This window comes from Pelobates fuscus, chromosome 1, assembly GCF_036172605.1.
Source record: "Pelobates fuscus isolate aPelFus1 chromosome 1, aPelFus1.pri, whole genome shotgun sequence".
Lineage (NCBI taxonomy): Eukaryota > Metazoa > Chordata > Amphibia > Anura > Pelobatidae > Pelobates > Pelobates fuscus.
The window spans coordinates 378,383,100-378,411,098 of NC_086317.1; the positions used below are offsets into that span (position 1 = coordinate 378,383,100).

The 27,999-nt window shown below is 39.9% G+C and overlaps 1 protein-coding gene across 6 annotated transcripts in view; it reads right to left on the reverse strand.

Annotated features, from left to right (window-relative positions):
* Positions 1 to 20,795: 20,795 nt before the first annotated feature.
* ZC3H13 (zinc finger CCCH-type containing 13) overlaps positions 20,796 to 27,999 on the reverse strand; it is a 42,488-nt gene continuing 35,284 nt past the window's right edge. For all 6 annotated transcript variants that reach the window (XM_063425996.1, XM_063425994.1, XM_063425995.1 and 3 more), the window contains 5 exons: positions 27,494 to 27,997; positions 24,949 to 25,101; positions 24,020 to 24,220; positions 21,459 to 21,622; positions 20,796 to 21,288 (listed from right to left, as the gene is read on the reverse strand). In XM_063425996.1, coding sequence (XP_063282066.1) covers positions 21,130 to 21,288; positions 21,459 to 21,622; positions 24,020 to 24,220; positions 24,949 to 25,101; positions 27,494 to 27,997 — 1,181 coding nt within the window. In that variant the 3' untranslated portion in view covers positions 20,796 to 21,129. The remainder of the gene's footprint in view (positions 21,289 to 21,458; positions 21,623 to 24,019; positions 24,221 to 24,948; positions 25,102 to 27,493; positions 27,998 to 27,999) is intronic.

Consider the following 27,999-nt stretch of genomic DNA (forward strand, 5'->3'; position numbering starts at 1 on the left):
AAGAAATGTAGAAAGGATGTAAACTGCAACTGCAAGGGTGTCTCTAAATAAATTCCCTTAAATATCTGCCAGTCATATCTCCTGTGATTACACCCATCTAATATACATTGCTCAAAAAAATAGAGGGAACACAAAAATAACACATCATAGATCTGAATGAATTAAATATCCTTCTGAAATACTTTGTTCTTTACATAGTTGAATGTGCTGACAACAAAATCACACAAAAATTAAAAAATGGAAATCAAATTTTTCAACCCATGGAGGTCTGGATTTGGAGTCACACTCCAAATTAAATTGGAAAAACACACTACAGGCTGATCCAACTTTGATGTAATGTCCTTAAAACAAGTCAAAATGAGGCACAGTAGTGTGTGTGGCCTCCACGTGCCTGTATGACCTCTCTACAACGCCTATGCATGCTCCTGATGAGGTGGCGGATGGTCTCCTGAGGGATCTCCTCCCAGACCTGGACTAAAGCATCTGCCAACTCCTGGACAGTCTGTGGTGCAACGTGATGTTGGTGGATGGAGCGAGACATGATGTCCCAGATGTGCTTAATTTGATTCAGGTTTGGGGAACGGGCGGGCCAGTCGATAGCATCAATGCCTTCGTCTTGCAGGAATTGCTGACACACACCAGCCACATGAGGTCTAGCATTGTCTTGCATTAGGAGGAACCCAGGGCAAACCACACCAGCATATGGTCTCACAAGGGGTCTGAGGATCTCATCTCAGTACCTAATGGCAGTCAGGCTACCTCTGGCGAGCACATGGAGGACTATGCGGCCCCCCAAAGAAATGCCACCCCACACCATTACTGACCCACTGCCAAACCAGTCATGCTGGAAGATGTTGCAGGCAGCAGAACGTTCCCCACGGCGTCTCCAGACTCTGTCACGTCTGTCACATTTGCTCAATGTGAATCTGTTTTTATCTGTGAAGAGCACAGGGTGCCAGTGGCGAATTTGCCAATCTTGGTGTTCTCTGGCAAATGCCAAACTTCCTGCACGATGTTGCGCTGTAAGCACAACCCTAACCTGTGGACGTTGGGCCCTCATACCACCCTCATGGAGTCTGTTTCTGACCGTTTGAGCAGACACATGCACATTTGTGACCTGCTGGAGGTCCTTTTGCAGGGCTCTGGCAGTGCTCCTCCTGTTCCTCCTTGCACAAAGGCGGAGGTAGCGGTCCTGCTGCTGGGTTGTTGCCCTCCTACAGCCTCCTCCACGTCTCCTGATGTACTGGTCTGTCTCCTGGTAGCGTCTCCATGCTCTGGACACTACGCTGACAGACACAGCAAACATTCTTGCCACAGTTCGCATTGATGTGCCATCCTGGATGAGCTGCACTACCTGAACCACTTGTGTGGGTTGTAGACTCCGTCTCATGCTACCACTAGAGTGAAAGCACCGCCAGCATTCAAAAGTAACGAAAACATCAGCCAGGAAGCATAGGAACTGAGAAGTGGTCTGTGGTCACCACCTGCAGAACCACTCCTTTATTGGGGTTGTCTTGCTAATTGCCTATAATTTCCACCTGTTGTCTATCCCATTTGCACAACAGCATGTGAAATTGATTGTCACTCAGTGTTGCTTCCTAAGTGGACAGTTTGATTTCACAGAAGTGTGATTGACTTGAAGTTACATTGTGTTGTTTAAGTGTTCCCTTTATTTTTTTGAGCAGTGTATTTCTAAGCACACAAAAGAGAAGAGACAGACGAGAGAAGAAAGAAAACTTTAAGCTTGCCTTTAGAAAGACGGATCGTTTGAGCAGTCTAAAAACTCTTTGTTCCTTGCTAAACTAATTTTTCTTGTATGTTTCTACATAAAAAATGCAAAACATGGATGCGGGACCTGACTGCCACACTGATGGGTAGCACATAGTGTAAGCTCTGGGCAAAAGCTCCAGATTCAGCAAACTATCAGATGTTTCACCTGAAAAAAAAGCATGGTCGTATTGAGGACACTTTGCATACCCCTGAGACAAATTTTGAAGCACTTCGCTGCACGATTCACAGTCTAACCCTAATACTTCTTTGACTCACCCCAGAGGATTAAGTGAGGCCTAGTGAATCCAGCGGGCAGAAGAGACAACCACTTTCCTGAGATGTGGAGCACATCTTCCTCACAGGCTCCCTGCTTCTGATGGGTCCCGTTCCTTCCCATTTGGACTGGCGAGGGTTTTCCTGGTCCACATGGGCCCGACACACTTATCCATGCTGGCTCCTACTGACTCCAACAGCCCACAACTGCAACAACGCAAGATGGCGGATGTGCCTTCCATTACAGGAGAATGCACTCACTCAGTCTGGTGAGGAATGTCGTGACATGCTCGAGCAGTTTCTCAGTCAGCTGGATGCAGTATTCTGCCATTTCTGGGCAGAGCTGGAGAAGTGTCTGACTAAGACACTGTGCCATGTTCAGACGGAAGTGAGGAAGGACAAGGGTTGGGAGCTGATGAAGCCTGCCTCCCTAAGTTTGTTGCCACTACAGAATGTGTACCTAGGCTGAAGGCACCAAGGGAATTCCTCCCGAAGCATCGCCCACCTTGCTGGAAGACCACCCGCCACTGGCGGCAGAGAAACACCTGCGCCTTCTGTTGCTCCTGAAATGGGAAGGATTTGGAGTCACAGAGCCCCTGGGTCCATGGGTCACAGATGCTGCTTCAGTAACCTCAGTGTCAAGCCATTTTCCCTGCCCTGTTCAGGAATCGGATGAGTAGAAGATCCTGTAACGCACAGGCGCTGCATGACTTACACTCAATTGCCTCAACACCATTTTAGTGCCTGAAAATCATTTTTGTTTGACTTTTCTTTATTGCCCTTATTAACAGGCAGGATTTTTATTTAATAAGATGTCATATTGTTGGTGTGTGTCGGGCCTCCATGGCTTACCACGCGGTATCACACCGTTCCCTAATTATGCTTTTCTTGTCTAGCTGACAATCCTCATTTAATACTAAAGCTAAAATGTTTGCAAATTAGACATGTCAACCTAGCCTGTTACTCACATGTTTTTTAACTTGTTTATTATTTTTTTTAAAAATGAGGCTACTTCACTCTTGATTCTATTGCATACAACACTGCTACTACATGTATTATATCTGTTTCTCCGCTATAAATCCTCATCTTTTACTCTGTACTGTTAAATTGAATGCCTCTAATAAAAGAAAGATTGAAAAACAGAAAGTTCCATAGTAAATGAATGGCTAAAGTGTATCTGTCCCCTAACATACACTGTGCAAAAGTTTGTACTAAAATGAAATCATCATTTATTTATGTTAATATTTGTAATTATGCATAGAAGTACTAATTTTTAGGATTCCTATCAGCTCATTAGCAAAAGTTACTCCACCATATAAAAAGGTCTGGTACCTACTCCAGGGTCCCTGACACTATAGCTACTGAGTATTTTTTCAGGTTTATTACTTGATTAAGAGGGAGTTAAATTTCAGTTTCCTTAGTGGACAATACGCTTTTTTTTTTTTTTTTTTTTTTAAACATATTTTTGTCACATTTATTGTATTTTCGATTCATTTATATATAAATATGATAAAATAGATTTTCAGGTGTGAGCAGTCTAACCATAATAGTTAGAAAATTAAATACTAAATCCAAATGAATAAACAATATATTTTTGATGGAAATGCTGCATGGAATATACCAGATACACACACAAGGAGGCTTTGGAGAACCCTTCCTTGTTGTTATATGGGATCTAGAAGAGCCTCGTACATTTTTAATTGTTTTTATTTATTGTTAAACAATGGTGACAAAATAGTCAATTTCTTCTTACTCTTTAGCAGAGCAGAGATTAAGGATTTCTATAGTAGAAACACTCAGCTTCCACGTATTTAAAACTGCTTTGCCGTAACAGGCAATTAAAAAGCAGGAGACAGAAATATCTCTGCATACGTAAGATAAGTTCCAAACATAAACATGTATTTTTCAGGAAGTCAGAAGGGAGGCTGTGAGAGTTATAGGTAGGCAAGTTGTGAATAGAACTGTGGGAATAAAGTGGTTTAAAGGGACACTATAGTCAACAAAGCAACTTTAGCTTAAAGGGACACTCCAGGCACCCAGACCACTTCGGCTCATTGGAGTGGTCTGGGTGCCAACTCCCACTACCCTTAACCCTGTAAGTGTAATTATTGCAGTTTTTTTAAACTGCAATAATTACCTTGCAGGGTTAAGTCCTCCCCTAGTGGCTGGCTATTAGACAGCCACTAGAGGACACTTCCTGCTTCATAGCACAGGTTTTCTGTGCTAGAGCGTCGCTGGACGTCCTCACGCTGTGTGAGGACCTCCAGCGTCGCTCTATTCCCCATAGGGAAGCATTGAAATTCATTTTCAATGCTTTCCTATGGGGTGCGCTAATGCGCATGCGCGGCATTGCTGCGCATGCGCATTAGGTCTCCTCGGCCGGCGGGCGAGATCAGTCTCGCCCACCGGCCGACGTAAGCAGAAGGAGGAGCGGCGGGGGAGGAGGAAGCAGCGACGTGGGACCTGTCGCTGCCCCTGGTAAGTCACTGAAGGGGTTTTCACCCCTTCAGCAACTGGGGATTGGGGGTGGGAGGGAGAGGGACCCTCCAGTGCCAGGAAAACGGATCGTTTTCCTGGCACTGGAGTTTCCCTTTAATGAAGCAGTTTTGCTGTATAGATCATGCCACGTCAGCCTCATTGTTTAATTCTCAGCCAGTTAGGAGTTAAATTACTTTGTTTATGCAGCCCTAGTCACACCTCCCTGCATTTAACTTACACAGCCTTCCTAAACACTTTCTGTAAAGAAAGATTTAATGTTTATACTTCCTTTATTGCACAGTCTGTTTAATTGAGAATTTGTTAGCTCCTGCACTGTCAATAGCTTGCTAGATCTTGCAAGAGAATCCTGTGTGTGATTAAAGCTCAATTTACAGAGCATGAGTTAAAAAAAAATCCAAAGTAAGTTACATCTGATTGAAAGTAAACTATTTTCTTTTCATGCAGGCTGTGTCAGTCACAGCAAGGGAAGGTGTGGCTAGATCTGTATAAGCAGAAACAAAAGTGATTTCACTTCTAAATGGCAGAGAATTGCGCAGTGAGACTACAGATGCATGATTTATACGACAAAACTGCTTCATTAAGCTAATATTGTTTTGGTGAATATAGTGTCCCCTTAACTTTAAGATAATGCCTAGTGATACTGCAGGGGCATGATCTATTTGGTGTTTAGAATGACCCTTTAATTCTGGTAATCGAATAGCAGTTCTCATGTTGGCATCTAATTACTAAGAACTACCTCTTATAAAAGAATCTGGTTCTCTATTTACAAATAGCAAAGCGCTGAAACCTCAGTCAGATCACGGCTAACATGTACCTTTTAACTTCTTCCCATTGCCCAAATTGTGCCTTGTGTTAGAGAGGATTTATTTGACATAATGGATATAATCAACACAGAGTCACAGTTAAAATTCACACTGAGTCTTGATATCAATACACTTGCTAGCAGCGGAGACATGTCAGTATTCTCTTTATACACAGTTATTTATATCTGTATTATATATATGTGTGTATCATTTGTCACATTCCCAGAAAAGTAAATAAAAATGTATTACTAGAAAATCATTATATTGTATGTAGGTGCCCCGCGGTCTCATGCCAGATGTCTTGTGATTTATAGTTAAATGACTTGGAAAGGTTAAAAATAAATACAGAGAATTTAGGAGAAATCATGCAGCAAATGCTGCGGTAGCGTATGTCTAATTTGAGACATACTTCTCTTCACTAAAACCTGAAAATCAACGGGATATTGGTCCTTTTTTCAAGAAAGGGCATTTATGCTTAATACTGTAACAAATGTAATTTACAGATTAGCATTGACTCAATATGCTCAGAGGTGATTATTATTTTATTATTATTATTTTATTATTTATATGGCGCCATCAGATTCCGTAGCGCTGTACAATGAGTGGAATAACATACATGTAATTGTTACCAGACAACTGGACGTACAGGAAGAGAGAGGTGGAGGGCCCTGCTCAATGAGCTTACATTAGTGGGAGTGGGGTATAGTGACACGAAGGGTAAAAGTAGGGGTACGAAGTAGGTTATTAGAAAAGTATTAATTGAGGGCTTAGTAGGTAATTTTTTGACAGTTGCAGGTGATTAGACAATATAGACACACAGACCACGTAATCTCATTGAAGTGTTCTGGATGGAGTGTCTCTGTCCCCATAAAACTTCAGTTGGAAACATTGCAGTCTTAGAAATCCTGCAATGTTTTGATTGCAGTGTTTAGACTGCCTCTAGTGGTTGTCTATCTGAAAACCACTAGAGGTATTTCCTGCTGTTTCACAGAGTTAAACTGTGTGAAACTACGCTGGACGTCCTCACACTGTGCATGAGGACATCATGCATCTTGCAAATACCTATTGACTCAATGCTTTCATATGGGAAAGGTGTAATGTGCGCTTGGCATTCCCCACGCATGTGCATTAGGTTTCCCCATGCGATGACATTGGAGATAACTCGGTGCGGTATCGTTTTTTGGTTTTTTTTTAACCCTTTGATTACTCTTCCCCCACTACTACAAAAAGGTCTTCTTCATAAGAGATTGTGTTTCTATTAATCATATTAAAATATCCCCAATTAGTCAAACATTTTCTCCTGTGCCAACTAACTCTTTATGCAAAAAACAGATACCTGGCTCAATGTCTGCTTATGTACTATGTCCTCTGCAGATTCTCTCACTTTCCCATCCCTTTCTCTAACATAACATCGTTTCTCGTTGCTCTGGAGTGTCTATAGCAATATCATTCAGTTCTTGGTTTTGCATAAGAAACTCCACAAATTACTAAAGCAAGTACTGCCTGGAATTCAAAGTGAATTTCAGATTTAAGGCCAGAGTAGCCAAACAGGTGCATACAAACCAATACTTATTTCTGTCTGTGAAACCGAGCGTTGTTGTACTCTTCCCATAACCTGTTCTAAAGAATGATATTATGGCACTAGAAAAAGTGCAGAGGCGGGCAACAAAATTAATAAAAGGAATGGAACATATCAGCTATGAAGAAAGGTTAATTTTAAACCTCTTTAGTTTAGAAAAACGTCGCCTGAGAGGGGAGATGATAACATTATACAAATATATTCGGGGCCAATACAAACCATTGTGTGGAAATCTATTCACAAACCGGACTTTACATAGGACACGAGGCCATGCGTTTAGACTGAAAGAAAGAAGATTTCATCTAAGGCAAAGGAAATGTTTTTTTACTATAAGAACAATGGGGATGTGGAATTCTCTGCCTGTAGAAGTGGTTTTATCAGAGTCCATAAAGATGTTAAAACAGCAACTAGATACATACTTGCAAAAACAGAATATTCAATTATATAATTTTTCAATGTAGGGTAATAACTGATGATCCAAGGATAAATCTGACTGCCATTCTGGGGTCAAGAAGGATTTTTTTTCCTAGCTTGTTGCAAAATTGGAAGTGCTTCAAACTGTTTTTTTTTTCCTTCTTTTGGATCAACAGCAAAAAACTAATGTGAGGAAGGCTGAACTTGATGGACGCAAGTCTCTTTTCAGTCTATGTAACTATGTAACAATATAATGCTGATCAGTTTGAGAACACTATTGCTGTTGTGCTGACAGCTGTGTTTTTATACATGACATGATTCTCCCAACTCTACTGATTTGTGTGAGACTGTCTCAATTTCAGGGTTCTATCCTGTCATCTTGACTTATTTCTGTCCTGCACGTGGGGACAACAGGAAACTATTTCAAGCCAGCACAGCGGGAGTGCATCTTTAGATACACTAGCGATGATAAATCATGCACTACAAACTTGCAGTGCACAAAATGCTATCCAAAAACATTTTTATTTGTTATGGAATTGTTCCATGCTGGGCTCTGTGCAAGTGATGAGTTTAAAAACCAGAGAAATTGATCACAATGAGTCATAAACAAGCAGGGGCGTATTAGCCGCGAGGCAAACAAGGCATTTGCCTTGGGCGGCATTTTTCAGGGGGCGGCAAAAAAAGCCGCCCCCAAATGCCCAAGGCAAATGTCTTGTTAGCCTTGCGGCTAACAAGGCATGCTGGGCGGCCGGCGGGCTGCTGGGCAGTGCGGGTGGGTGGGCGGGCGGCGAGGGAGCACTTCCTCTGAGCTGTCTGCTCAGCTCCCTCGCGCGCCGCAGAGTGAGGCTGGGAGCCGGAATATGACGTCATATTCCGGCTCCGCCTCCCAGCATCACTCTGCGGCGCGCGAGGGAGCTGAGCAGACAGCTCAGAGGAAGTGCTCCCTCGCCGCCCGCCCACCCACCCGCACTGCCCAGCAGCCACTGGACCACCAGGGAGACAGATACCCCCCCAGCATTCCCAAAGGTAAGGAGGCTGGGGGGGTTAAATTTAAAAAAAATAAAAAATGTATTAAATATGTGAGTGAGTGTGTTTGTATGTCTGTGTATGTCTGTTAGTGTGTCTGTGTGTGTGTTTGTTAGTGTGTGTGTATGTCTGTAAGTGTGTGTGTGTCTGTTAGTGTGTGTGTGTGTATGTCTGTTAGTGTGTGTGTATGTCTGTGTGTGTCTGTTAGTGTGTCTGTGTGTGTCTGTTAGTGTGTGGGTCTGTGTGTGTGTGTGTGTGTGTCTGTTAGTGTGTGTGTGTGTCAGTGTGTGTGTGTGTGTGTGTGTCAGTGTGTGTGTTAGTGTGTGTGTGTGTCTGTAAGTGTGTGTGTGTGTATGTTAGTGTGTTTGTCTGTTAGACTGTGTGTGTGTCTGTTAGTGTGAGTGTGTGTGTATCTGCTAGTGAGTGTGTGTGTTAGTGTGTGTGTGTGTTTCTGTTACCTAGTGTATGCGTATTTGTCAGTGAATGTGTGTGTGTGTATTTAGAAGGCGGGATGGGGGAAGGGTTGGGTGGGGGTGGCGCGGGCGGGGGGGGGAGGGTTGGGTGGGGGTGGCGTGGGCGGGAGGGGGGCGCCTGAGTTTTGTCCTGCCTAGGGCAGCACAAAACCGGGATACACCACTGTAAACAAGTGAACTGAGTGGTTAAAACTACCACCAGTGCAAATAGTGGAGCACTTTCAAAACAACTTATAACTTCTAGCAGGGGTCCTCAAACTCCGGCCCCCCACATGTTGCTGAACTACGACTCCCATGATTCTCTGGCTATCTATGTAATTCAAAGAATCATGGGAGTTGTAGTTCAGCAACATCTGGGGGGCCGGAGTTTGAGGACCCCTGACTTATAGGATAATTGTACAGCAATTTGCTAAATAAAAAAATTAAAAAAACGTATGTTGTAGAATATTAGGTGTTCAGGTGTGTGTATTAATATATATTATACACTCAGATGGATTAGAGCAAGGTAACGACAGACTCTGGATGTGTTCTAGTGTTTTTCTATCTTACTCCACATATACTCAAAAAGAAACACAAAACAAAAGCAAGCAGCTTCTGGTGAAGTAGTACAGTAAAAATGCAAGTGAACAATATTTAAAAATGTAGCGGGATAGAGAATTTTATTCCCTTTGTTCGGCTGTCCGTGCCTTTTTGCTTCTCTTATTGAATTTTCTATATTTTTGCTTACTTTTCATCACATCTTTTTACTAGTCTCATACTATAGAGTTGATATGCTGCCTATTTTATGGACTAATGTCAAGCGGAAAATCAGAGCTGTAACCGTATGATTTTTGCGGCTTATTTGACATTTAACCTTTTTTATTCATGAGTTCCCTGTTTCACTAAATATCAAAGCATCGGACCTGTCATTTGTACGAGTCGTGATTTTACATGTGTACTGTATTTTCTCTCTGTCATTATTGATTGAATCTTGAAAATAAAGATTGTCAAACAAAAGGCATTTAGTGTTATTAGGATTTAAAGTTTTAGAGTGGTTGAAATTGTGGTTTAAGGGGTATTTAGGATTATTGGGTTTAAGGTTAGAGTTGGATTCAATTTAATAATAGAGTACATGAGTTGTTAAATAGGAGTTAAACTTAGGCTTAAGGTAAATGGTTTTTAGCCTACGGAGGTTTAGGCTTTGAGAGATCAAGTTTGAGAGTAAGGAAAGGCTAGGTTTAGGTTTTAGGAGGGGTTCGATTTAGGGTTAGGGGAAAGGGGATGGCATGTGGATTTTACTCAGCCATTTTACTCTCTTAATCATACTCACCCTCCTATGATCGACTATTGAGCTGCAGGAGCTGTAATACAGGGTGCATCACTCAATGCTGTCTCTACTCCTCGTGCAAAGCATTAACTGTATGAGATGCTGATAATGGACAGATTGGAAGTGATCCCTTCTACTTTCTGTCTAGCCTCTCACTCAGACATTGATGAACTGGGACAGTATTGTATGCTCCTGGTAAAAGTTCCTGCAGCTCTGCTATCAAGCAAACTAACTACACTGTTGAGGACATTGGTCAAGGCTCTGGTATTTCTCTCTCCCCACCAGCCAACGTAAGCTCCAAAACGAACATTATAAGTGCTGAAAACGAACATTATAAGTGCTTTTGTATCGTGGACGTCTGGAAAACTTTCAGATAAATATAGAAAAAATATCATGTTTAATGGCAATACTTTCTTACTGCATTAACAATAAAATATTATCAGTAACTACATGTTGAAAGCTGATCTGTCACTTCCTGTGATTTTTAAAGGACCACTATAGGCACCCAGACCACTTCAGCTTAATGAAGTGGTCTGGGTGCCAGGTCCAGCTAGGATTAACCCTTTTTTCTATAAACTGCTATGTTTATAATAGGGTTAATCCAGCCTCTAGTGGCTGTCTCATTGACAGCCGCTAGAGGGCTTCCACGCTTCTCACTGTGATTTTTACAGTGAGAAAACGCCAGCGTCCACTGCCGCGCATGCGCATTCAGCCGAGGAGGAGGAGGAGAGTCCCCCACCCGGCGCTGGAGAAAGAGGTAAGTTTAACCCCTTCCACCACCTAGAGCCCGGCGGGAGGGGGACCCTGAGGGTGGGGGCACCCTCAGGGCACTATAGTGCCAGGAAAACGAGTATGATTTCCTGGCACTATAGTGGTCCTGTAATATTATGATTATTTATCCCCTATTTTTAACAAATATATATTTGTGAGGTCTGAAAAGTTAAAAAAGGTAGCAATCAACACCTCCTTATCCTGCAACTGGGCGCCTCTGTCTTAGTTCCCTGTCAGTCATTGTTATAAGCTCTGTCCTTTGCACCTGTCAGTCAGCAGAGAGAAAACATACAGAGAAAAGAAAAAAAATAACAATATTTCAATTTATCTTCATTTGCAATGTTTGTCCTGGATTTTCCTTGTCAGAACTGGATAGTGATGTCATTTTACTAAATCTTTTATATAATTAAAAGAAAAGCAGAAGATCACATGAAAAAACAAAAGTTTAACAATTTAAGTAATAAACAATGTATATGGAATGTTTAATAGGAACGTCTGACAGTTTGTAAAATAACTAGTAATACTGCCCTACTGTATACTAGGAGGTGTGATTTAAACCCTCTGATTGACAGAAAAGTCAGAAAAAGGTTATCTACATGGCAGTGGAAAAAGTAACGCATATGTCAAGGCTTTTTTTTCCTCTATGGTTTAAGAAATATATTTCTTGCTATTAAAATGTTATGAACAGTCTGTTGAAGGCTAATGTAGAAATCCAATTTCAATCATCGCGTGTCAGACAAGGCGTATAGCTTTTGCTACATATTAGATTTACCAGATCGGCAGTGCTTAAATCGAATTATGTATTCCCACTATTCACAGGTCTTTTATCGAGGAGCATTAGACTGGAAGAACAGCATATGAATACTCATAAATGATCTCTGTCTTCAATCCCAAATATAGGACTCTACTGCCCTGTAGTAATTATTTACAAATCACTCATTTACAAGCTATTTGCTTCTAAATCAACTGGCAAAGAGACTGCTTCTTTTAATAATAAAATAAAGAGAGAGAGAGAGAGAGAGAGAGAGAGAGAGAAGGTGTGTGTGCGTGTATTTATGTTTTTTTTATTCCTCTTTTCATATCACATGTTTGAATTTATATTTCTAAATATGTTGTATAATTGTGTATTCTTCAATTTACAGAAAGATAGTCAGTTTGTATCATGTGATATTTAGTTTTTTACCCATGTATAGCAAACAGTCAAGCAACCAGTATAGATATGTCCACCATGAAAACCTCCTCCTTCATGCCCGTAGGCAAAAGAATCCATGTGGGGCAGAAAGCTAGGAGTGAATTTGTGGTCCTGATTTATGATTTATATATTTTCAGGACCCAAAGGGAGGTGTTTTTGTCCCCAATTATAAAAGTAATGATTTCTATTGAAATTTGTTCTTTTATAAACTGTGAAGAAAATGACAGACTCCATACGCATAGAACACTTCCGCAAGCTGAAGTGCTTTTGGTGTGTATGGAATTTTTAGGCTGCTGAAAATTCACCACAGGGTCTCATAAAGCCTTATGCAGCCATGGATCAATTATTTGAGAAAGTCTTATCTAGAATGCCAAGTTTAACGAAAGTAACATTTCATGAGAAAAAGAAGAAACAGCTGCAGAAACTGCTGACGGAAAGAATTTAGCTTTTAACCCCTGCAGATGTAGAAGGACCTAACTAGGGCAAATGTTTTAACCCTTTATTTACTTCTATCTATGACAATCTCCCTCTTCTGGCACCACAGGTGAGAGTTCTAGACAAGGTATATCCAGGTATACTAGTTATACCGGTGGGACCTTTATTAGATATTCACCTTGTTATCCCTTGCAATCTCACACCAACAGAGCCATCTTGTCCAGATATCTGTGGGTTATGGGATAATATCTGTTATTAAATCCACGTTTCATTTTGCAATACATCCATAGGTTAATATATATGTATATATATATATATATAGCTCTGTATGTCTAGGAGAATATTCACTAAGCATGGCTTAGGTAAAACTATTTATTTTCCATCAGGAAATATCCTTTAAAATAAAAACAATTATTTGGGGAGAAGTTCTCGCACAATATGGTAGTGGCTGAAATAGAGTTGCCTGGACCAGATTCTGTATGATTTTTTTTTTGTGATCTGTTGCTCCCTTGGAATACTGGGCATCATTCCCATAGCAGGTGATCAGGAAGGCATGTACATATATAGTTGTAATTAAAAGTATTCAACCCCCATTGAAAATCTGGTTTATTGTCAAAATGTACAGCCTTTCAGCTGTTTGCAATGAACAACTCAAACACACCAATTGAAATAGTTACATAGCTGAAAAGAGACTTGTGTCCATCAAGTTCAGCCTTCCTCACATTTGATTTTTGCTGTTGATCCAAAAGAAGCTCAACACAACGAATGCTTCAAGTGGTTTCCCTGACTAACTGAAAATGCAACTTATAATGACTTCTCTAGTCTCAAAATTATTCAACCCCCTGAATAGAATTCCTCACAACAGCACAAATTTGCAAAACCGGTGTTGTCTCAGGCACACCAGATGCAACTAATCAAGGGCTTCATTAGTGGAACACTTGAAATACCTTCACTGGCTAGGGGGTTGTTGTGTGTCACATTTGACTGCATGTTTGAAATATGGCAAAGTCAAAAGAATGGTCAGCAAAGTTAAAGGAAAATCATGAGAAATTATTGTTCTTCACAAACAAGGAACAGGATATACAAAGATAATGAAGGCACTGAATGTTCCTAGAGACACAGTTGAAAGCATAATTTGCAAGTTCAAAGTTGAAAGAAGAGTGGTTACACTATTAGAAAGTAGAAAAAAAGACGAAAAAGATGAGACTCAGAACTGGTTTTTAATCAAAGTATAGGAAGTGCTTAATACATATTATGACTCAGAGAATCAGCACTGAGTACTGGTAGAGGATGCTATCCAAATAATATATAGCATACTAGTTCCAAAAAGTGCCAAAAAAGTAAAATTAAATTAAAAATACTTTATTATAATACAGATAAAGAAAGGCACTATAAATGGAAATACAAAGGAAAAAATGAATATGGATAAATATACCAAGTATCAATAGGGGGAGAGAGAGCAATGAGGTTATTGATAAAGTTACTAGCCTCAAACAATGAGGTAGAGCTAATAGCCATAAGACAAGCAGCCAGAGGATTACAAAAGGGATGTGTATATTCAATGAATCTGCCCTATTGCTCCTAAATGAAACACCTTCAAATGTGTTCTATGCTGTCCCTAGTAATATGTAGCAAGAAATCATGCCTCATTAAAGAATGCTTGAGAGGACAGCATATAAACGGAGAAATGTGGATCCAAAGTACAATCCCTGTAGCTCCTAAGACAAACACCTTCAGGGGTGTTCTATAATGTCCCTGAAGGAGAGATGAAAAAAAAGAAAAATACCTCTGCCAGTCTCCCCTCAAGAACATCCCGCAGTAAGTTACTGCGCAGAACCCTCAGACTCAGATTTATTTTTTAATGCCTATGGTAAAGGACCTGAGAATGAAAAATATGAGCAAGTTTTTTTTTTTAATATATAGATTTTATTATTCTGAAAAATTTTTTTTCAAAGTTTATCCCAAAACATTAAATCGAGGCATTAATAAGATGAAATGCTTTTAGTGCCTACAGTGTCCCTTGAGCAGCAGTTACTGTATGGTTTGCTGCAAGCTCGCTTCAGGTGCTGCAAAGCATGTACAATTAAGGCAAATACAGGAACTTCAAATCCTGTATAATTTCTATATTTTAGAATTTCAATATATATTTATATATATATATATATATATATATATCTGTATAGTTATATATATATATATATAATTCTTTATTTTTGTTGTGCATTAGAATATAATTGAATAAACTGCACAACATTTTTAGGAGCACATAAAGCATGGTATTGGTTGGTAGTAGGTAAAAAGTATCACTAAAAGAAAAATGTATAGCATGCTAGAGAAATAAACATAAGATTAAACCACTGGAACTGGGCCTATCTGAAGATTGCTGCACTGCAGAAAATATAATCATATATATGCAACACGTAGATTAACAGTTTGCGAGACTGGAAAAAGATATAGCTCAAAATGGTATCCGCTCTCAACATATAACCTCATACCCCCCACAGGCAGCAAGATTGAGTAAACCTCTGAGAATTCTTATAAATGTTCTTCAGTTGGTTCCAAAAGTGAGTACTACACCCAGGGCTCGAGTCCTGCAGGAACGCGTGGGAACGGCGTTCCTGCACTTTTTTTAGTGCAGGAACGCCGTTCCCGTTTATGGTCCTGCAGGTCCTCGCATTTGCCGCCCCCAAATGTCCCCCCTGTCATGGGGGGCCCAAGAGGTGGCCTAATGGCCACCTGATGGACCTCCCCGGCCGGCTCTTGTCTCTCTCTGTCAGACGCGGCGAGGGAGCTGTGTCCTCTCTGCTCCCTCTCGCCGCGCCGTTTGCTGATGCAGGGAGCCGGAATATGACGTCATTTCCGGCTCCCGGCATCAGCAGACAGCCCGCGCGGCGAGAGGGAGCAGAGCGGACACAACTCCCTCGCTGCGTCTGAGAGAGAGAGACAAGAGCCGGCCGCACTGAAGCCCCACTGGACCCCAGGGACAGGTCCACGCCAGCTCTCCAGGTAGGGAGGCTGGGTGGACATTTTAAAATTAAAAAAAAAAAAAATACAAATAATTTTTGTGTTTGTCTGTGAGTGTATGTGTGAGTGTATGTGTGTGTGTCTGTGAGTGTGTGTTTGTGTCTGTGAGTGTGTGTTTGTGTCTGTGAGTGTGTGTGTGTGTCTGGGAGTGTGTATGTGTGTCTGGGAGTGTGTGTGTATGTGTGTGTGTCTGTGAGTGTATGTGTGTGTGCCTGGGAGTGTGTCTGGGAGTGTGTGTGTCTGTGAGTGTGTATGTGTCTGTGAGTGTGTGTGTGTGTATGTGTCTGGGAGTGTATGAGAGTGTGTGTGTGTGTGAGTGTGTGTCTTGGTGTGTGTGTTTGTGTATGTCTGGGAGTGTGTATGTGTCTGTGTGTGTATGTGTCTGTGAGTGTATGTGTGTATGTTTGTGTGTGTGTGTGTCTGTGAGTGTGTGTGTGTGTGTCTGGGTGTGTGTGTGTGTGTGTGTGTCTGGGTGTGTGTGTGTGTATGTCTGGGAGTGTGTATGTGTCTGGGAGTTTGTGTGTCTGGGAGTGTGTGTGTGTGTGTGTGTATGTGTCTGGGAGTGTGTGTGTGTGTGTATGTGTCTGGGAGTGTGTGTGTGTATGTGTCTGGGAGTGTGTATGTGTCTGGGTGTGTGTGTGTGTATGTGTCTGGGAGTGTATGTGTCTGGGAGTGTGTGTGTATGTGTCTGGGAGTGTGTGCGTGTGTGTCTGGGAGTGCGTGTGTGTGTCTGAGTGTATGTGTGTGTGTGTACCTGTGTGTCTGAGTGTATGTGTGTGTGTGTACCTGTGTGTCTGTGAGTCTGTGTGTGTGTCTGTGAGTGTGTGTACGTGTTTATATATGCATGCAAGTTTTGTTTTTTTCTGGTGGTGGGGTGAGGGTGGAACTCGAGTGAGTTCCCACACTTTATTCCCCAGGACTTGACCCCTGACTACACCAATCCAAGGCCCGCTTATACCTTATACTTCACAGTTTCTCGGCTTCTAAGCCCATTCCCTTCTGGGCTAGCTTGAGCTCTGGGGATAGACTCCTGCATTTGGCAGTTGTCCCTCCGCACCAGTGACTAGGTTTCCTCCGATTCTTGTCTGAGACTGATGTGAGGTAGCCGGGTAGATGTCTGCACAGGCTTACTATTTGAAGGCAAGTTTGCTGCCCTCGGCTCCTCATTGAAGCTTGTTTCAGGTAGTCCCTGCACGCTTTTGTAGCTATGCCCAGAAGTGTTGAAATATGACCTCCAGTCGCTGCAGACAGAATTGTGTGGATCTGCAATAAGCTTGTAGGGAGAAGCTCAGTTCCGGCATGCTTGGAAGGAGTGTGTCCTCATTTTAAGTCAGTGAACATCATCTGGTAACGGCTGAAACCTTCACTTAACAGGCAATTGGTAGCATGCCAATGGGGACCGGGATAAATCCTCTGATTTATAAATATAAAGAAGAAGCCTAAGACCCACTAGTATCACCCCATTCTTAACTATTTGGATGGAAGCACTTGCTGCACCCATCCGAACAGCTCGAAGGTCAAGCTCTGCACCCCAATATATTTTATTTTTTTAATGCACTATCCATAAAACACATTAAAGGGACACTATAGTAAACAGAAATACAGCTTAACCCCTTAAGGACACATGACATGTGGGACATGTCATGATTCCCCTTTATTCCAGAAGTTTGGTCCTTAAGGGGTTAATGTTTCAGAGGAAAGGCAGTGTCTATAATGCTGCCCAGTAACACTCCACTAGACGTAACGTCCACTAGAGGTGCTTCCTGTAGCGTCTCCATGGATGCAATGCATCTATATGAGTGGCATTTTGCGGCAAATGAGCAATAGCCTCCCAAATATATTCATATGGGAAAGGGTTGGATTGGCTGATCGTCAGAGCGGGTGGGATCAAGCCGCAACAAGACCAACTGACGGTGTGCTTAACCCTTCAAGGTAAATATCTGAAAAACAGCAATGTTTACCTTGAAGAGTTAAACCAGTGGTCCCCAAACCAGTCCTCATCAATCCAGAATGTATGTATTTTGCTTCTTTTTTTTTTTTTTAAATGGAGCTACTGTGAAAACCTGTACTGTTGCTGAATGGGGAGGACTGATAAGTGAATGACTGGGTTAAACTGACAGGACCACTGCACCCAGGCCACTTTTTTGAGATGAAGTGTACTGGAATTCAATTACAATTATATAACTTTATTTGTATATGATTTCCTTTCTGACTGTTACATGGTAGGGTTTTAGTAAGGATTTTCCCGGTGGGAGGAATGAGAAAATGACATTTCCAACTTCAAGAATTTCACAAAATCTAATGATGGCTGTCATTTTAGTCTCATGGGGACTAATTCTCCACGGCTCGTAGTTCACATTGATACGAAGAATCTAGATCACCTGGAGTCTTAGGCACCACTTCTCATTACAATGATTACAAAGAAATATATTTAGTATGTGCAAATACCAGAGCTCTGTGTTAATACATATGCATGAGCTTAAGAAAGAGTATGAATTCCCTCAGTGAATTTCAACAACAAAATTGAATATTAAAAAATATATACTTATGTTAGGTAGTCAGAATATTGGGCTTTAAATATTTATTACAGCCCTCATAAATATTCACAAACCTTTTTTGTTTATTTTAATTTTTTTTATAGCCAGATTATGCTATTATAAAAAATTATATACAAGCAAAAAAAGACGCGATGTGATTATAGTGATAATAAACGTAAAAATATTTTTCTTTTGACAAGTGAAGCAGTATTTATAGCTATAAAGCTGCACCTTAAAGTGAGAAATAGCTCAAAACACCACTAAATATACAATCCAAAAATAAGGTGCGCTATACCTTTAAAACACTTAATATGTGTAAAATATAAGATATTATTTTATATAATATATCAATATTATAAAATGCATGTGCAATGTGCAACACGTGAGAATATAAATCCAAAAGAGGAGATACACACTTACAGATAGTGGCTGGAACTCGCAATAAATGGCGCTGTTTACCCCTCGGGGTGATATATAAAGCAAACACAAGAGAAAAACATAGGGTAGTATGTAATTTAAACATATAAAGTAAAATAAGGAAGAGTAACACTCACAATGGTGAGAGTGTGTATCTCCTCTTTTGGATTTATATTCTCGCATGTTGCACATGCACTTTATAATATTGATATATTATATAAAATAATATCTTATATTGTACACATATTAAGTGTTTTAAAGGTATAGCGCACCTTATTTTTGGATTGTAGATTATGCTATTATCAAGTCATTTTTAGCAAGTAGCGCAACTACTAACACACTTTTCTGTTAAGCAATTTGTTTTACACACTTGACAAACAGTACCTAAGGACCTTTTTACTTTTTAGTACTTTTTTTTTTTTTTTTTTAAATACAGAAACACCGTATCTTGCTTTATAAGCACTATATGCTATAATGTCTCACTACATCGTTTTATGTTACAAATAACACACTGCAGTACTGTTTAAAACTGCACTAACTCAGATAACACTATAACTGGTACTTTGTTTGCATTGTTTAATAGATGTGTATAAACACACAGTAACCAACATAACAAAGGTTAGGTTATGACAAATGAAGCACACTTGTTAAGATATACTGCTAGTGATGATTATGGAATATGTCCACTTCCTGGATCAAAGTGTTAGAGAGCAGCCCCTTCGTTATTCTACAAATAATTAACTAATATTTGTCAATAACACATATCACTTGCATTCATAAAGATTGTAGGTCTTGGTTAGGGAGTTTTAAAAATATATATATATTTTTTTTTTTTAAGTTGTAGGCAAATGCATGTTGAGCATTGTTAGGTTTTTCTAGTTCACCCTCTGCAGACCAGGACAGTACATGTCCTCACAAGCCACCAAGAAATTACATGCATCTCTAACGCTAGTTAGAAGTGGTGCTGTAATGATGTTGGGGGAACGGTCACATAAGTTACCTTTCAAACCCTTACTGTGATTAATTTTCAACTTTATTTCTCTGGTCCAGACTCCTTACCAATAAAACTGGTCAGTTCCATGATTCAGCATGCTGATCCTCTGGGTGATAGCACCACTTCAGATGATTACAACCCACTACACTGAAGCAGATATTCATTTCATAGTTGGAAAGCAGCCATTTGGACCTTTCAGCAGACTTTATTTTTGGCATATACTGAAGCAGTTTGGCAGGTAAGTTCTGGAGCCAGTTGGTTCCCATTCAGGTAACAGCCATAAGCCCACACACTCGCCCACCAACACCATCATAGCCGTGATAACCCACTATCATTTATTTAGATGTTTGTACCTTTAACCCTTCTATGTTTCCATTCCCCATCCTTTTCTTCACTTACATGCTCAGTATTTGAGAGGACGCAAGTGAAACCGAATTCATCTGTTAGCATAACATGTGTTTCCCTTTTAGCAGGTTATAGATGGACCTTCTATCATAGGCACTTTAATAGCATTGCATACCTTTCTGAAAATCCAACCCATACCTTTCTGAAAATCTAAAGCCTTTTCTCTGCTTTGTCATGGCTGGAGCGAAAATGGAATCTCGTACAAGTGCATGTCACACAAAAGTGAATTCACAAATTTGCAGTATACAATGCAGAAGTAACGTTAGTTAAGCCGATATACATAGAGTTCTCAATACTAATGCAATTCAAATGGACACCAGCAAAACTCTACAGGGGTGTGAAAATGTGGCTCTGGCTGGCATAGAGTAAGGGGCAATGCAGTACAGATTCAGCCATCAGGCCAAGTTTGAACAAACTTGGTAAAGCCACAAAAAATTAAGGCATTTCAAAATAACTAAAACAACTACAGCTTCATGTAGTTGTTCTGGTGTCTACAGCCTTTCCCTGTAGGATGTTCAATGCAAACACTGTCTTTTCAGAGTAACCCCTCTAGTGGCCATGACTCAGAGAGCACCAACGTTCACTGTCTCCACGCTCAGCACGTGTTGATACATTGAATCTCTATAAGGAGATGCTGATTGGTGCAGCGCCTATGGGAAAGCATTGGATTGGCTGAGATCATCAAGTTTGTTTTTAGAACTATAGTGACAGGAAAACATGTTTGTATTCCTGTGACTATATTGTTCTTTCAATGTTTAAAAATGAATGCAGTTTCACATGAAGGCTTCCAATCTCAATGTGTGGATGTCTCAAACTATATTGTGTTAAATTCGACTGTTTTTTTTGCTTTACGAATGCAATTTACATCAGCATAAAATGGCATAAAAATATAGATTTTTAATGTGTGAATTGTAGGGTAAAATTAGGTGTATTGGGTGGTAAGAAATGGGTATTTCAAAATAATGATTAAACATTTAGACTAAAATGTGTACAACTGGTTCTACAGCTAGTTAACTTAAAAACCAAAATATTGAAAACTTCTTCAGAAAAAAATATTTCTAGAACTTTATACATTGAGAATTATCAAGAACACATTTTAAAACAAAGGTTTATAGTCATAACATTACATTAAGGTGTCATGAACAACACAAGACTGGCGAAAAAAACTGTTTTTACAGCAACACAACACTTCAGAGTGAGTTTGCAGTCATTTAAGAAATGCACGTTTCAGGCCGCTTATTTACAGCAGGGAGTTTCCTATCATCAGTCTTCTCTTGGGTTGGCGCTTTCCGTTTGAATAAACGCAGGCTTAACCTTAGCAGATCGCTGTCCATTACTGGAGGATTTGAGTAAGTCTGTTTCACAGTGCCCTGGACGGAGAGGAGAAACAGAAACCAAAACCAACGTGTTAATAAATCAGCACTGCAGATTTATCTACATTCTGCAAAATGGGTTTGACAAATTTGGTCTGGTTATATAGTGAATATTGCACAATCCAGGAATGCAACATCACTTGACAACATGATACACTAACACTTACTTTATCATTCTGAACAAGCTGTTTGCGAATAGCAAAGTCTCTTCGAGAGCAGAGAGCTTTACAACATGGTCCAAGATTACTAAGTAAACCGGCTCTCTCCTGCCTCCTCAGCAACGCAGCCATATTTAGAGCTCCAAGATCATGTTTAAACAAGGCCTCGGCATCTAAACAAGTCAGTCCAAAAGATAATCAGTTAGTTCACATTTTGTATATCATTTTTTTATTCTGAAAACAGGTACATGGGAAATATGGTATCAAAATGATAAGAAGCTATTTTCTTCGACTTATGGCAAACTAAGCTAAATTATATAAATATCAAACTTAATGACTGGTATAAAGGTAACAAAGGCATTTTAATGTTTTGGTTTTTAATAAAACTGGAGGCCCATCCTGTCCGCTCTTGACATACACCACAATACGTCTCATTCTCTGCTAACGCACAGCCATACATGACCTTAACACTTACACCCACCGCTCGAGGCAGGATTATGGCGGTATCAAGCCACATCACTATTGATAATAAAAACTGCAGGCAACATCGATAACTTACCAAATGCAAGCGAATGGTTAAATGTAATGATATGCCTTATCGAATGTACCACACGCAATGTCTATATCATGTTGACTGCCAAAATAAATAATTACAAAAAAAAAAAAAACTGGAGGCCCATTGATATAAATTCACTGACATAGTGGAATTAAACTATAATATATTTCGAAAAATGTACCTATGAATATTTTTTATTTTTTTTTTAAATATACACGTTGACGAAAATGTTTCAGTATCTTATTTCCAAACCCTCCTACATAACTTGTGTGGTTAAAGTAAGTTACACTAAATAATTGTCCTAATTTTGGAAATCACTATGTCTTATTCTAATAATTGTAGCTGTTATACAGCAAACAGTATAATGTTTAGAGTTTTTGCCTGCAGTTTTAGATTATTGAACCTCCTGGCACAGGTCCCCCATGGCACCTAAAAAAAAAAAATAAGTAAAGAAGGTGGGCCCCCTGCAGACCCTTAAAATAAGCCTCTCCCCTATTGGGGGAAGTTGACCTATTATGGGTGGGGGCTCTAAATAAAAAGGAGTCTCCATCCACCCTCCCCTCAAGCCCCCATCTATTGCAAAGCGACTTTAGTAATTTTTATTTGGACTTCTATGGGGCTGAAGAAAAGAAGATGGAAGAAGAAAAAAAAAAGACATCCAATTTTAAGTATTTTTTATTTTACAGTTATTAGGTTTATTGCCCCCCTTCACTAATATTAGGGTGAGTATGGTAGGTAGGGTATTTTGGTTTTATTGTGTGTGTGTGTGTGTGGGGGGGGGGGGGGGGGGAAATATAATGGGAACAATAGGTCCACTCCCCCTTAATAATTTAGGCCCCCCAGCTGCAGCCAACGGGTGGGGGCTGGGGTAACACTATGTCCCTCTGTTCATTTTATTTAGTAGCACAAAGGGGACACTAGGTCCAACGTTTATTTTAATGGCTCCCAATTGTGGGGCACAGGGTGTGACTACGTCCACTCTAGTTTAATTATTTTATCAGGTGCCCCACCTTGGGGGTGTGGAGAGTTTTGCCAGGTCTCCCTTTAATGGATTAGTGACTTGGCAGTCCCTTTTTTTTTTTTTTTAACAGAGAGCAGTCACTGGCTGCTTGCTGTTTAGTAGATATGCCCCTACTCACAGGCATTGCGATAGGGGCAGGAAGGAGGATTTAATCTCCCTTATTTACCAATATTAAGTTGTTGTTTTTTTTTTACTTAGTATTAGTAAAGTTGTCTGAAAGACCAAGATTACAAAAAGAATGGCTTTTTGTAATTTTGGTCTATAACCTTCTTAGTAGATAGCTACCTAATCCTTATGGGATTGTCATAAGAATAACAAAAAGCAGCTATCTGCTAAATAGCTCCTAATTTGGTACCCTTAAATATGGCAGTGACACAAGGGAACCAATTTAGGGAGTTATCTATTAACGGCTGCAAGATACATCAGAACAAGTCCTCATATTTATGGATTGATTTGGTGCTATGTCTCCTTTAAGGAGGAATAGCAGGCCCCAAATACATGGTGCACAAAAACTGCACGCTCATTGAATGTTAACATGTCCTACTATTGTTGGCTAACCTCCCCTCCATTTGTTTTCAGTACGATTGATCAATACATCAGTAGCCAAATATACACAAAGTGTAATACAGAGGAGGATAAGAGATTGCAAGATAAATGTAAAATGATTGTTATCATTCCTAGTGATATTAATTTATGACAACAGACCTGTGTATCCAGCAGTATACATTAATAATCACCAGAGGATGATGGAGATCAGGGGTGCCCAAAACGTAGATATCCAGATTTTTTAACACTACAGCTTCCACGATGTTTGTCATCCTAATGGCATTCTGAAGGCATGCAAATCATCAGGTGATTTGTGGTTCTACAACATCTGGGGAGCTACCTTTTGGGCACCCCTGATGGATATTCTAGAAATTACAATTTAATATTTTGATATATAAAAATGTATGTGAAGAAGTAAGATGTGAAGAAAATATAGAATGTATTTACCTTTAGGCTTGTCCAAAGATTGCAGACAGGTTTCTTTAACTTTGCTGAAGAGGGAAGGCCCTGCCAAACGTTTGGAAATACCAACACGCAGTAATACCGCACCAGGTGTAAATTTTAAGAGTGCAGCACCAGATTCTCTAGGTTCTTTTGTCTGCTTTGGCATCAGGCTGGACCAGTCCACAGCAATTACATCTAAATGATCTAAACAAAGATATTTTCTGTTACTTTTCTCAATAGAAAAATAAAAAAATACATTTGCTTTGTAAATCTATACATTTACTTATTGGTTTGGGGGGTGGGGGGGGGGGGGGTGAAGGAAATATACAATGTTATATCCTCAAATATCTGCTTTAAAAGAAAAAAAATAAGGTTAGGGTTGTAAGAGCAGAGAATTAGGTAATGGACATTGAAGCAGTGAGAGCAAATATGAAGTGGTATCTGCAATCTTTTCCTAGAGATGTGACCTCCACACAAGGACCAAGGGGAAAAGTAGCTTCACGGCAGAAGCAGAGTTGCTTGTTAACAACGTTGCTGTAAAGTGTGCAATTATACAGCTCCCACTGTAATAGCATATCACCATTATTTTTAATTATATAGTTTGATACTGCCACACATGACATGTCCTGTTTTAATCACATATTTTTTTATCACCATAATGTGGGCAGAGAGATAGCTAGTAAAGGTTTATGGTTTTAGAATTGGTACTCTATACACTTTGTGCATGACTCTACTTTCAGTGCAACTTGACCATACGCCACAGTGCGGCATAACATTAAAACATCAATCCATGTGCTTGCAAAATGGCTATCCAATGTAAAAAATACAATATTTGATTAAGACTAGTCCTATATCTTGGATGACAGAGTATCTCTGTCCAATTGAACCGCTGACAGCAAGGATTTGTTTGTAGTAATAAATGTTGTACTTACCAGATACCTTTTCATCATCTTGCTGTTCGTCCTTCTTTTCAGCATCATCTGCCAGAATCTCATCCAACTCATCATCACTGATTGGTTCATACTCTTCACCAGCTACAGAATCACCTGACTGAACATCGTCAAGCTTGGAATCATAGTCGCCACCTGCGCACACAATCAGTTGTTCGATATTGACAATTCAAGTAATTTCTAAAATAGTGAGTAACTAAATATTGCCAACAAGTACAGTATATAAAAAGGTTAACCACATACTAAAGTGAGAATTCAAAGTGAATTTCACATTTAAGGTCAAAGTAGCCAAATTGTGACCTTTATTTTGGAACTCACTTTGAATTCTCACTTTATTGAATAACCCTGCTAGTATAATGCAACCCGTGATATATGCTTTAATGGACAGGATGATACAAGTTTACTGCTTAGACAAAGTTATTTCGTTTAGCACATTTTGTTCAGAACTTTAAAATAAGTAAAAATCTGGGCATTGATTTAATGATGAAGTTGATATTTTACTCCTTGTCTTATTAAAACACTGAAAGAAAAGATGTTGGAGAGTTAGTTAGGGGAGAGGTGAGTGCTCTTTTGGAAGTTGGAAGTGCTTCAGACTAGGATTTTTGTCTTCTTTTGGATCAACAGCAAAAACATATGTGAGGAAGGCTGAACTTAATGGATGCAAGTCTCTTTTCAGCTATGTTACTACTATGTAAATTTTGAGCTGTGATTAAAAGCTTTTATCAAGCAGCAAAGCAAGAATGTCCAGGGATCTAATTTATTGGTTTCCAGAGGACGTCAGAAAGTAGACATATATCGCCAAATATATTAAGACAGAACAACTACATTTTGAGTGACATGCCTTAAGCAAAACACGATCTAAGAAAGATCCATGGTATGCAGAGGAGACTTATAAAAGGCCTTCCCATATTTCTTCCCAATGTGTTACCATCAGGATTTCCTCCGTTTGTCTGATATCGCTCTCATTAAGCAAGTTCTCAAATGTAGAGGTAGAACACATCTCTCCCTCATTACATAGAAAAATAATTCAAACTATGACAAGACTACAAGAATCGGGAAAACCAAAAACTTAAAGTGACACGTCAGCTCAAGTAAAACTGGGTTTCCATAGTCAAATAGATGATGGTATCAATGGAGCCATGTAAAGAACTGAGGCAAAGAGTCCTCAATGGCAACTAATTTGATTTAAGAGTCTCTTGTGAATGTCAGGCGATAATCTGGATTATTCTAGCACAATTAGCATATATGCAATGTAAGTAAGACCTTAAGACATTATAGGCACCCAGACCACTTCAGCTCATTGACGTAGTCTGGGTGCAGTGTCCCTGTCACACTTAGTCCTGCCATGTAAAACATTGCAGTTTTAGAGAAACTGGAATGTTTACATTGCAATACGAAGACAGTCACTAGAGGTGCCTCCTGCTTGCTAGGCAACTAGGTTTTAGGCTCTGCATGAGGATTAAATGCTTTCCTATGGGGAGGGCCCAATGAGCACTCGGCATATGTGCATTAGCCTCCTTCAGAGAAGGCGGAGCACTGAGGGACAGTGACGCTGGATTCAGGTAAGTTAATAAAGGGTTTATAACCCATTATTTACTGGAGGAAGGGGCTGTGAGGGAGGCACTGATTTCTTTGTGAGAAGTTGCAGCATAAGAGGGAGCTCTCCCTCATATTTCAATCACACAGTACAGATGACTTACAGTACCCTCTGTACTGCGTGAACAAGGAAATTCCTCTGCTGATGTCAGTATGGAGGTCAGCACATGGAATACCGTAAAAGGCGATATTAGGACTAGGATTAGGACCAGGATTATAGGGAGGATTAGGGGAAAGGGTATACATGTGGGGTATCATTGAAATCGAGAATAGTAGCAGTATTGGGACACGTGTGATCTGTACATCCCGAAATAATAAGTGTGGAGGGGAAACCAAAACATAAAAAATAACTAATTTGACATAGATTTGTGTTTAAATGAAAAGTGTCAAAATGCTCTTTAATTTCATAGCCTGGGAGATGTACTTTCTATAAATATATACTTTTGTGTAGCGGTTTTGGATTCTGCAACTACTATAAAGAATTGTAATCCCAGCGTGCCAAATTTTGCACAGTTTTAGCTATAAAACCGTAATTCACTCTTTGCAGTATATGTTTTATAAATTCTAAAAATGTATTGAAATCCTAGACATATTAGGCATTTTAACAATCAGGACAATGAATCTGAGTTAGTTTTATGTACATCCACTAAGTGTGCAGAAATGTTTGCATGTAAAACTGAAGAAATTGGTATTTTTTTTATTTTTGTCTTGTTTCTTTTTTATATTTTCCTTCATATTTAATATTGTGTTATGTATACATATAGGGTACTATTAGAAAGCTCTTTTCCTCCTTTAAATAATGATATATGATATTTATGGGTGCACGTAAGCAGAAAGGGAGAAATTGTGGTGGGATTAATGCATGGCAAAAACACTAAGGCCTTAGTCACAAACGCATTGCATTTAAAAAAACAAAAAAACACATTCTTACCATCAAAACTTTCGGCTTTATCTACTTTACGACCCAGAGCAAAGCTATGCATGTTTTCTGCTTCCTTTTCTATTCTTTCTACAAGTGGTGGGATACGGCCAGCAGCATCATAGGACTTTTCATTATCTCTCTCTTTTGGGTCTCGTTTTTGCTCAACTACCATTGTAGGAACATCGAGAAGTCGAACTCTTTCTTTCTCTATGGGATCAGGAACCACTTTGTCGCGTTCCCTATCCATCTCTCGCCTTCTGTCTCTTTCCCTCTCTCGCTCTCTGTTTCTTGGCCTTTCTTTGTCAGCTTCTCTCTCCCAATCCCTGGCTCTTCCATCTCTCCTTTCCCGTTCTCTTTCTCTGTCCTTCTCACGCTCTCTTTCCCGATCATGTTCATAACGTTCTCGATCAGGTGCCCTTTCCCGGCTGTCAAAAGATCCAGATCTAGAATGCACTTGACGATCTGATTCAGGAGAACTCCTTCGGGAACTGTGACTTCTTGAATCTCGGCGATCT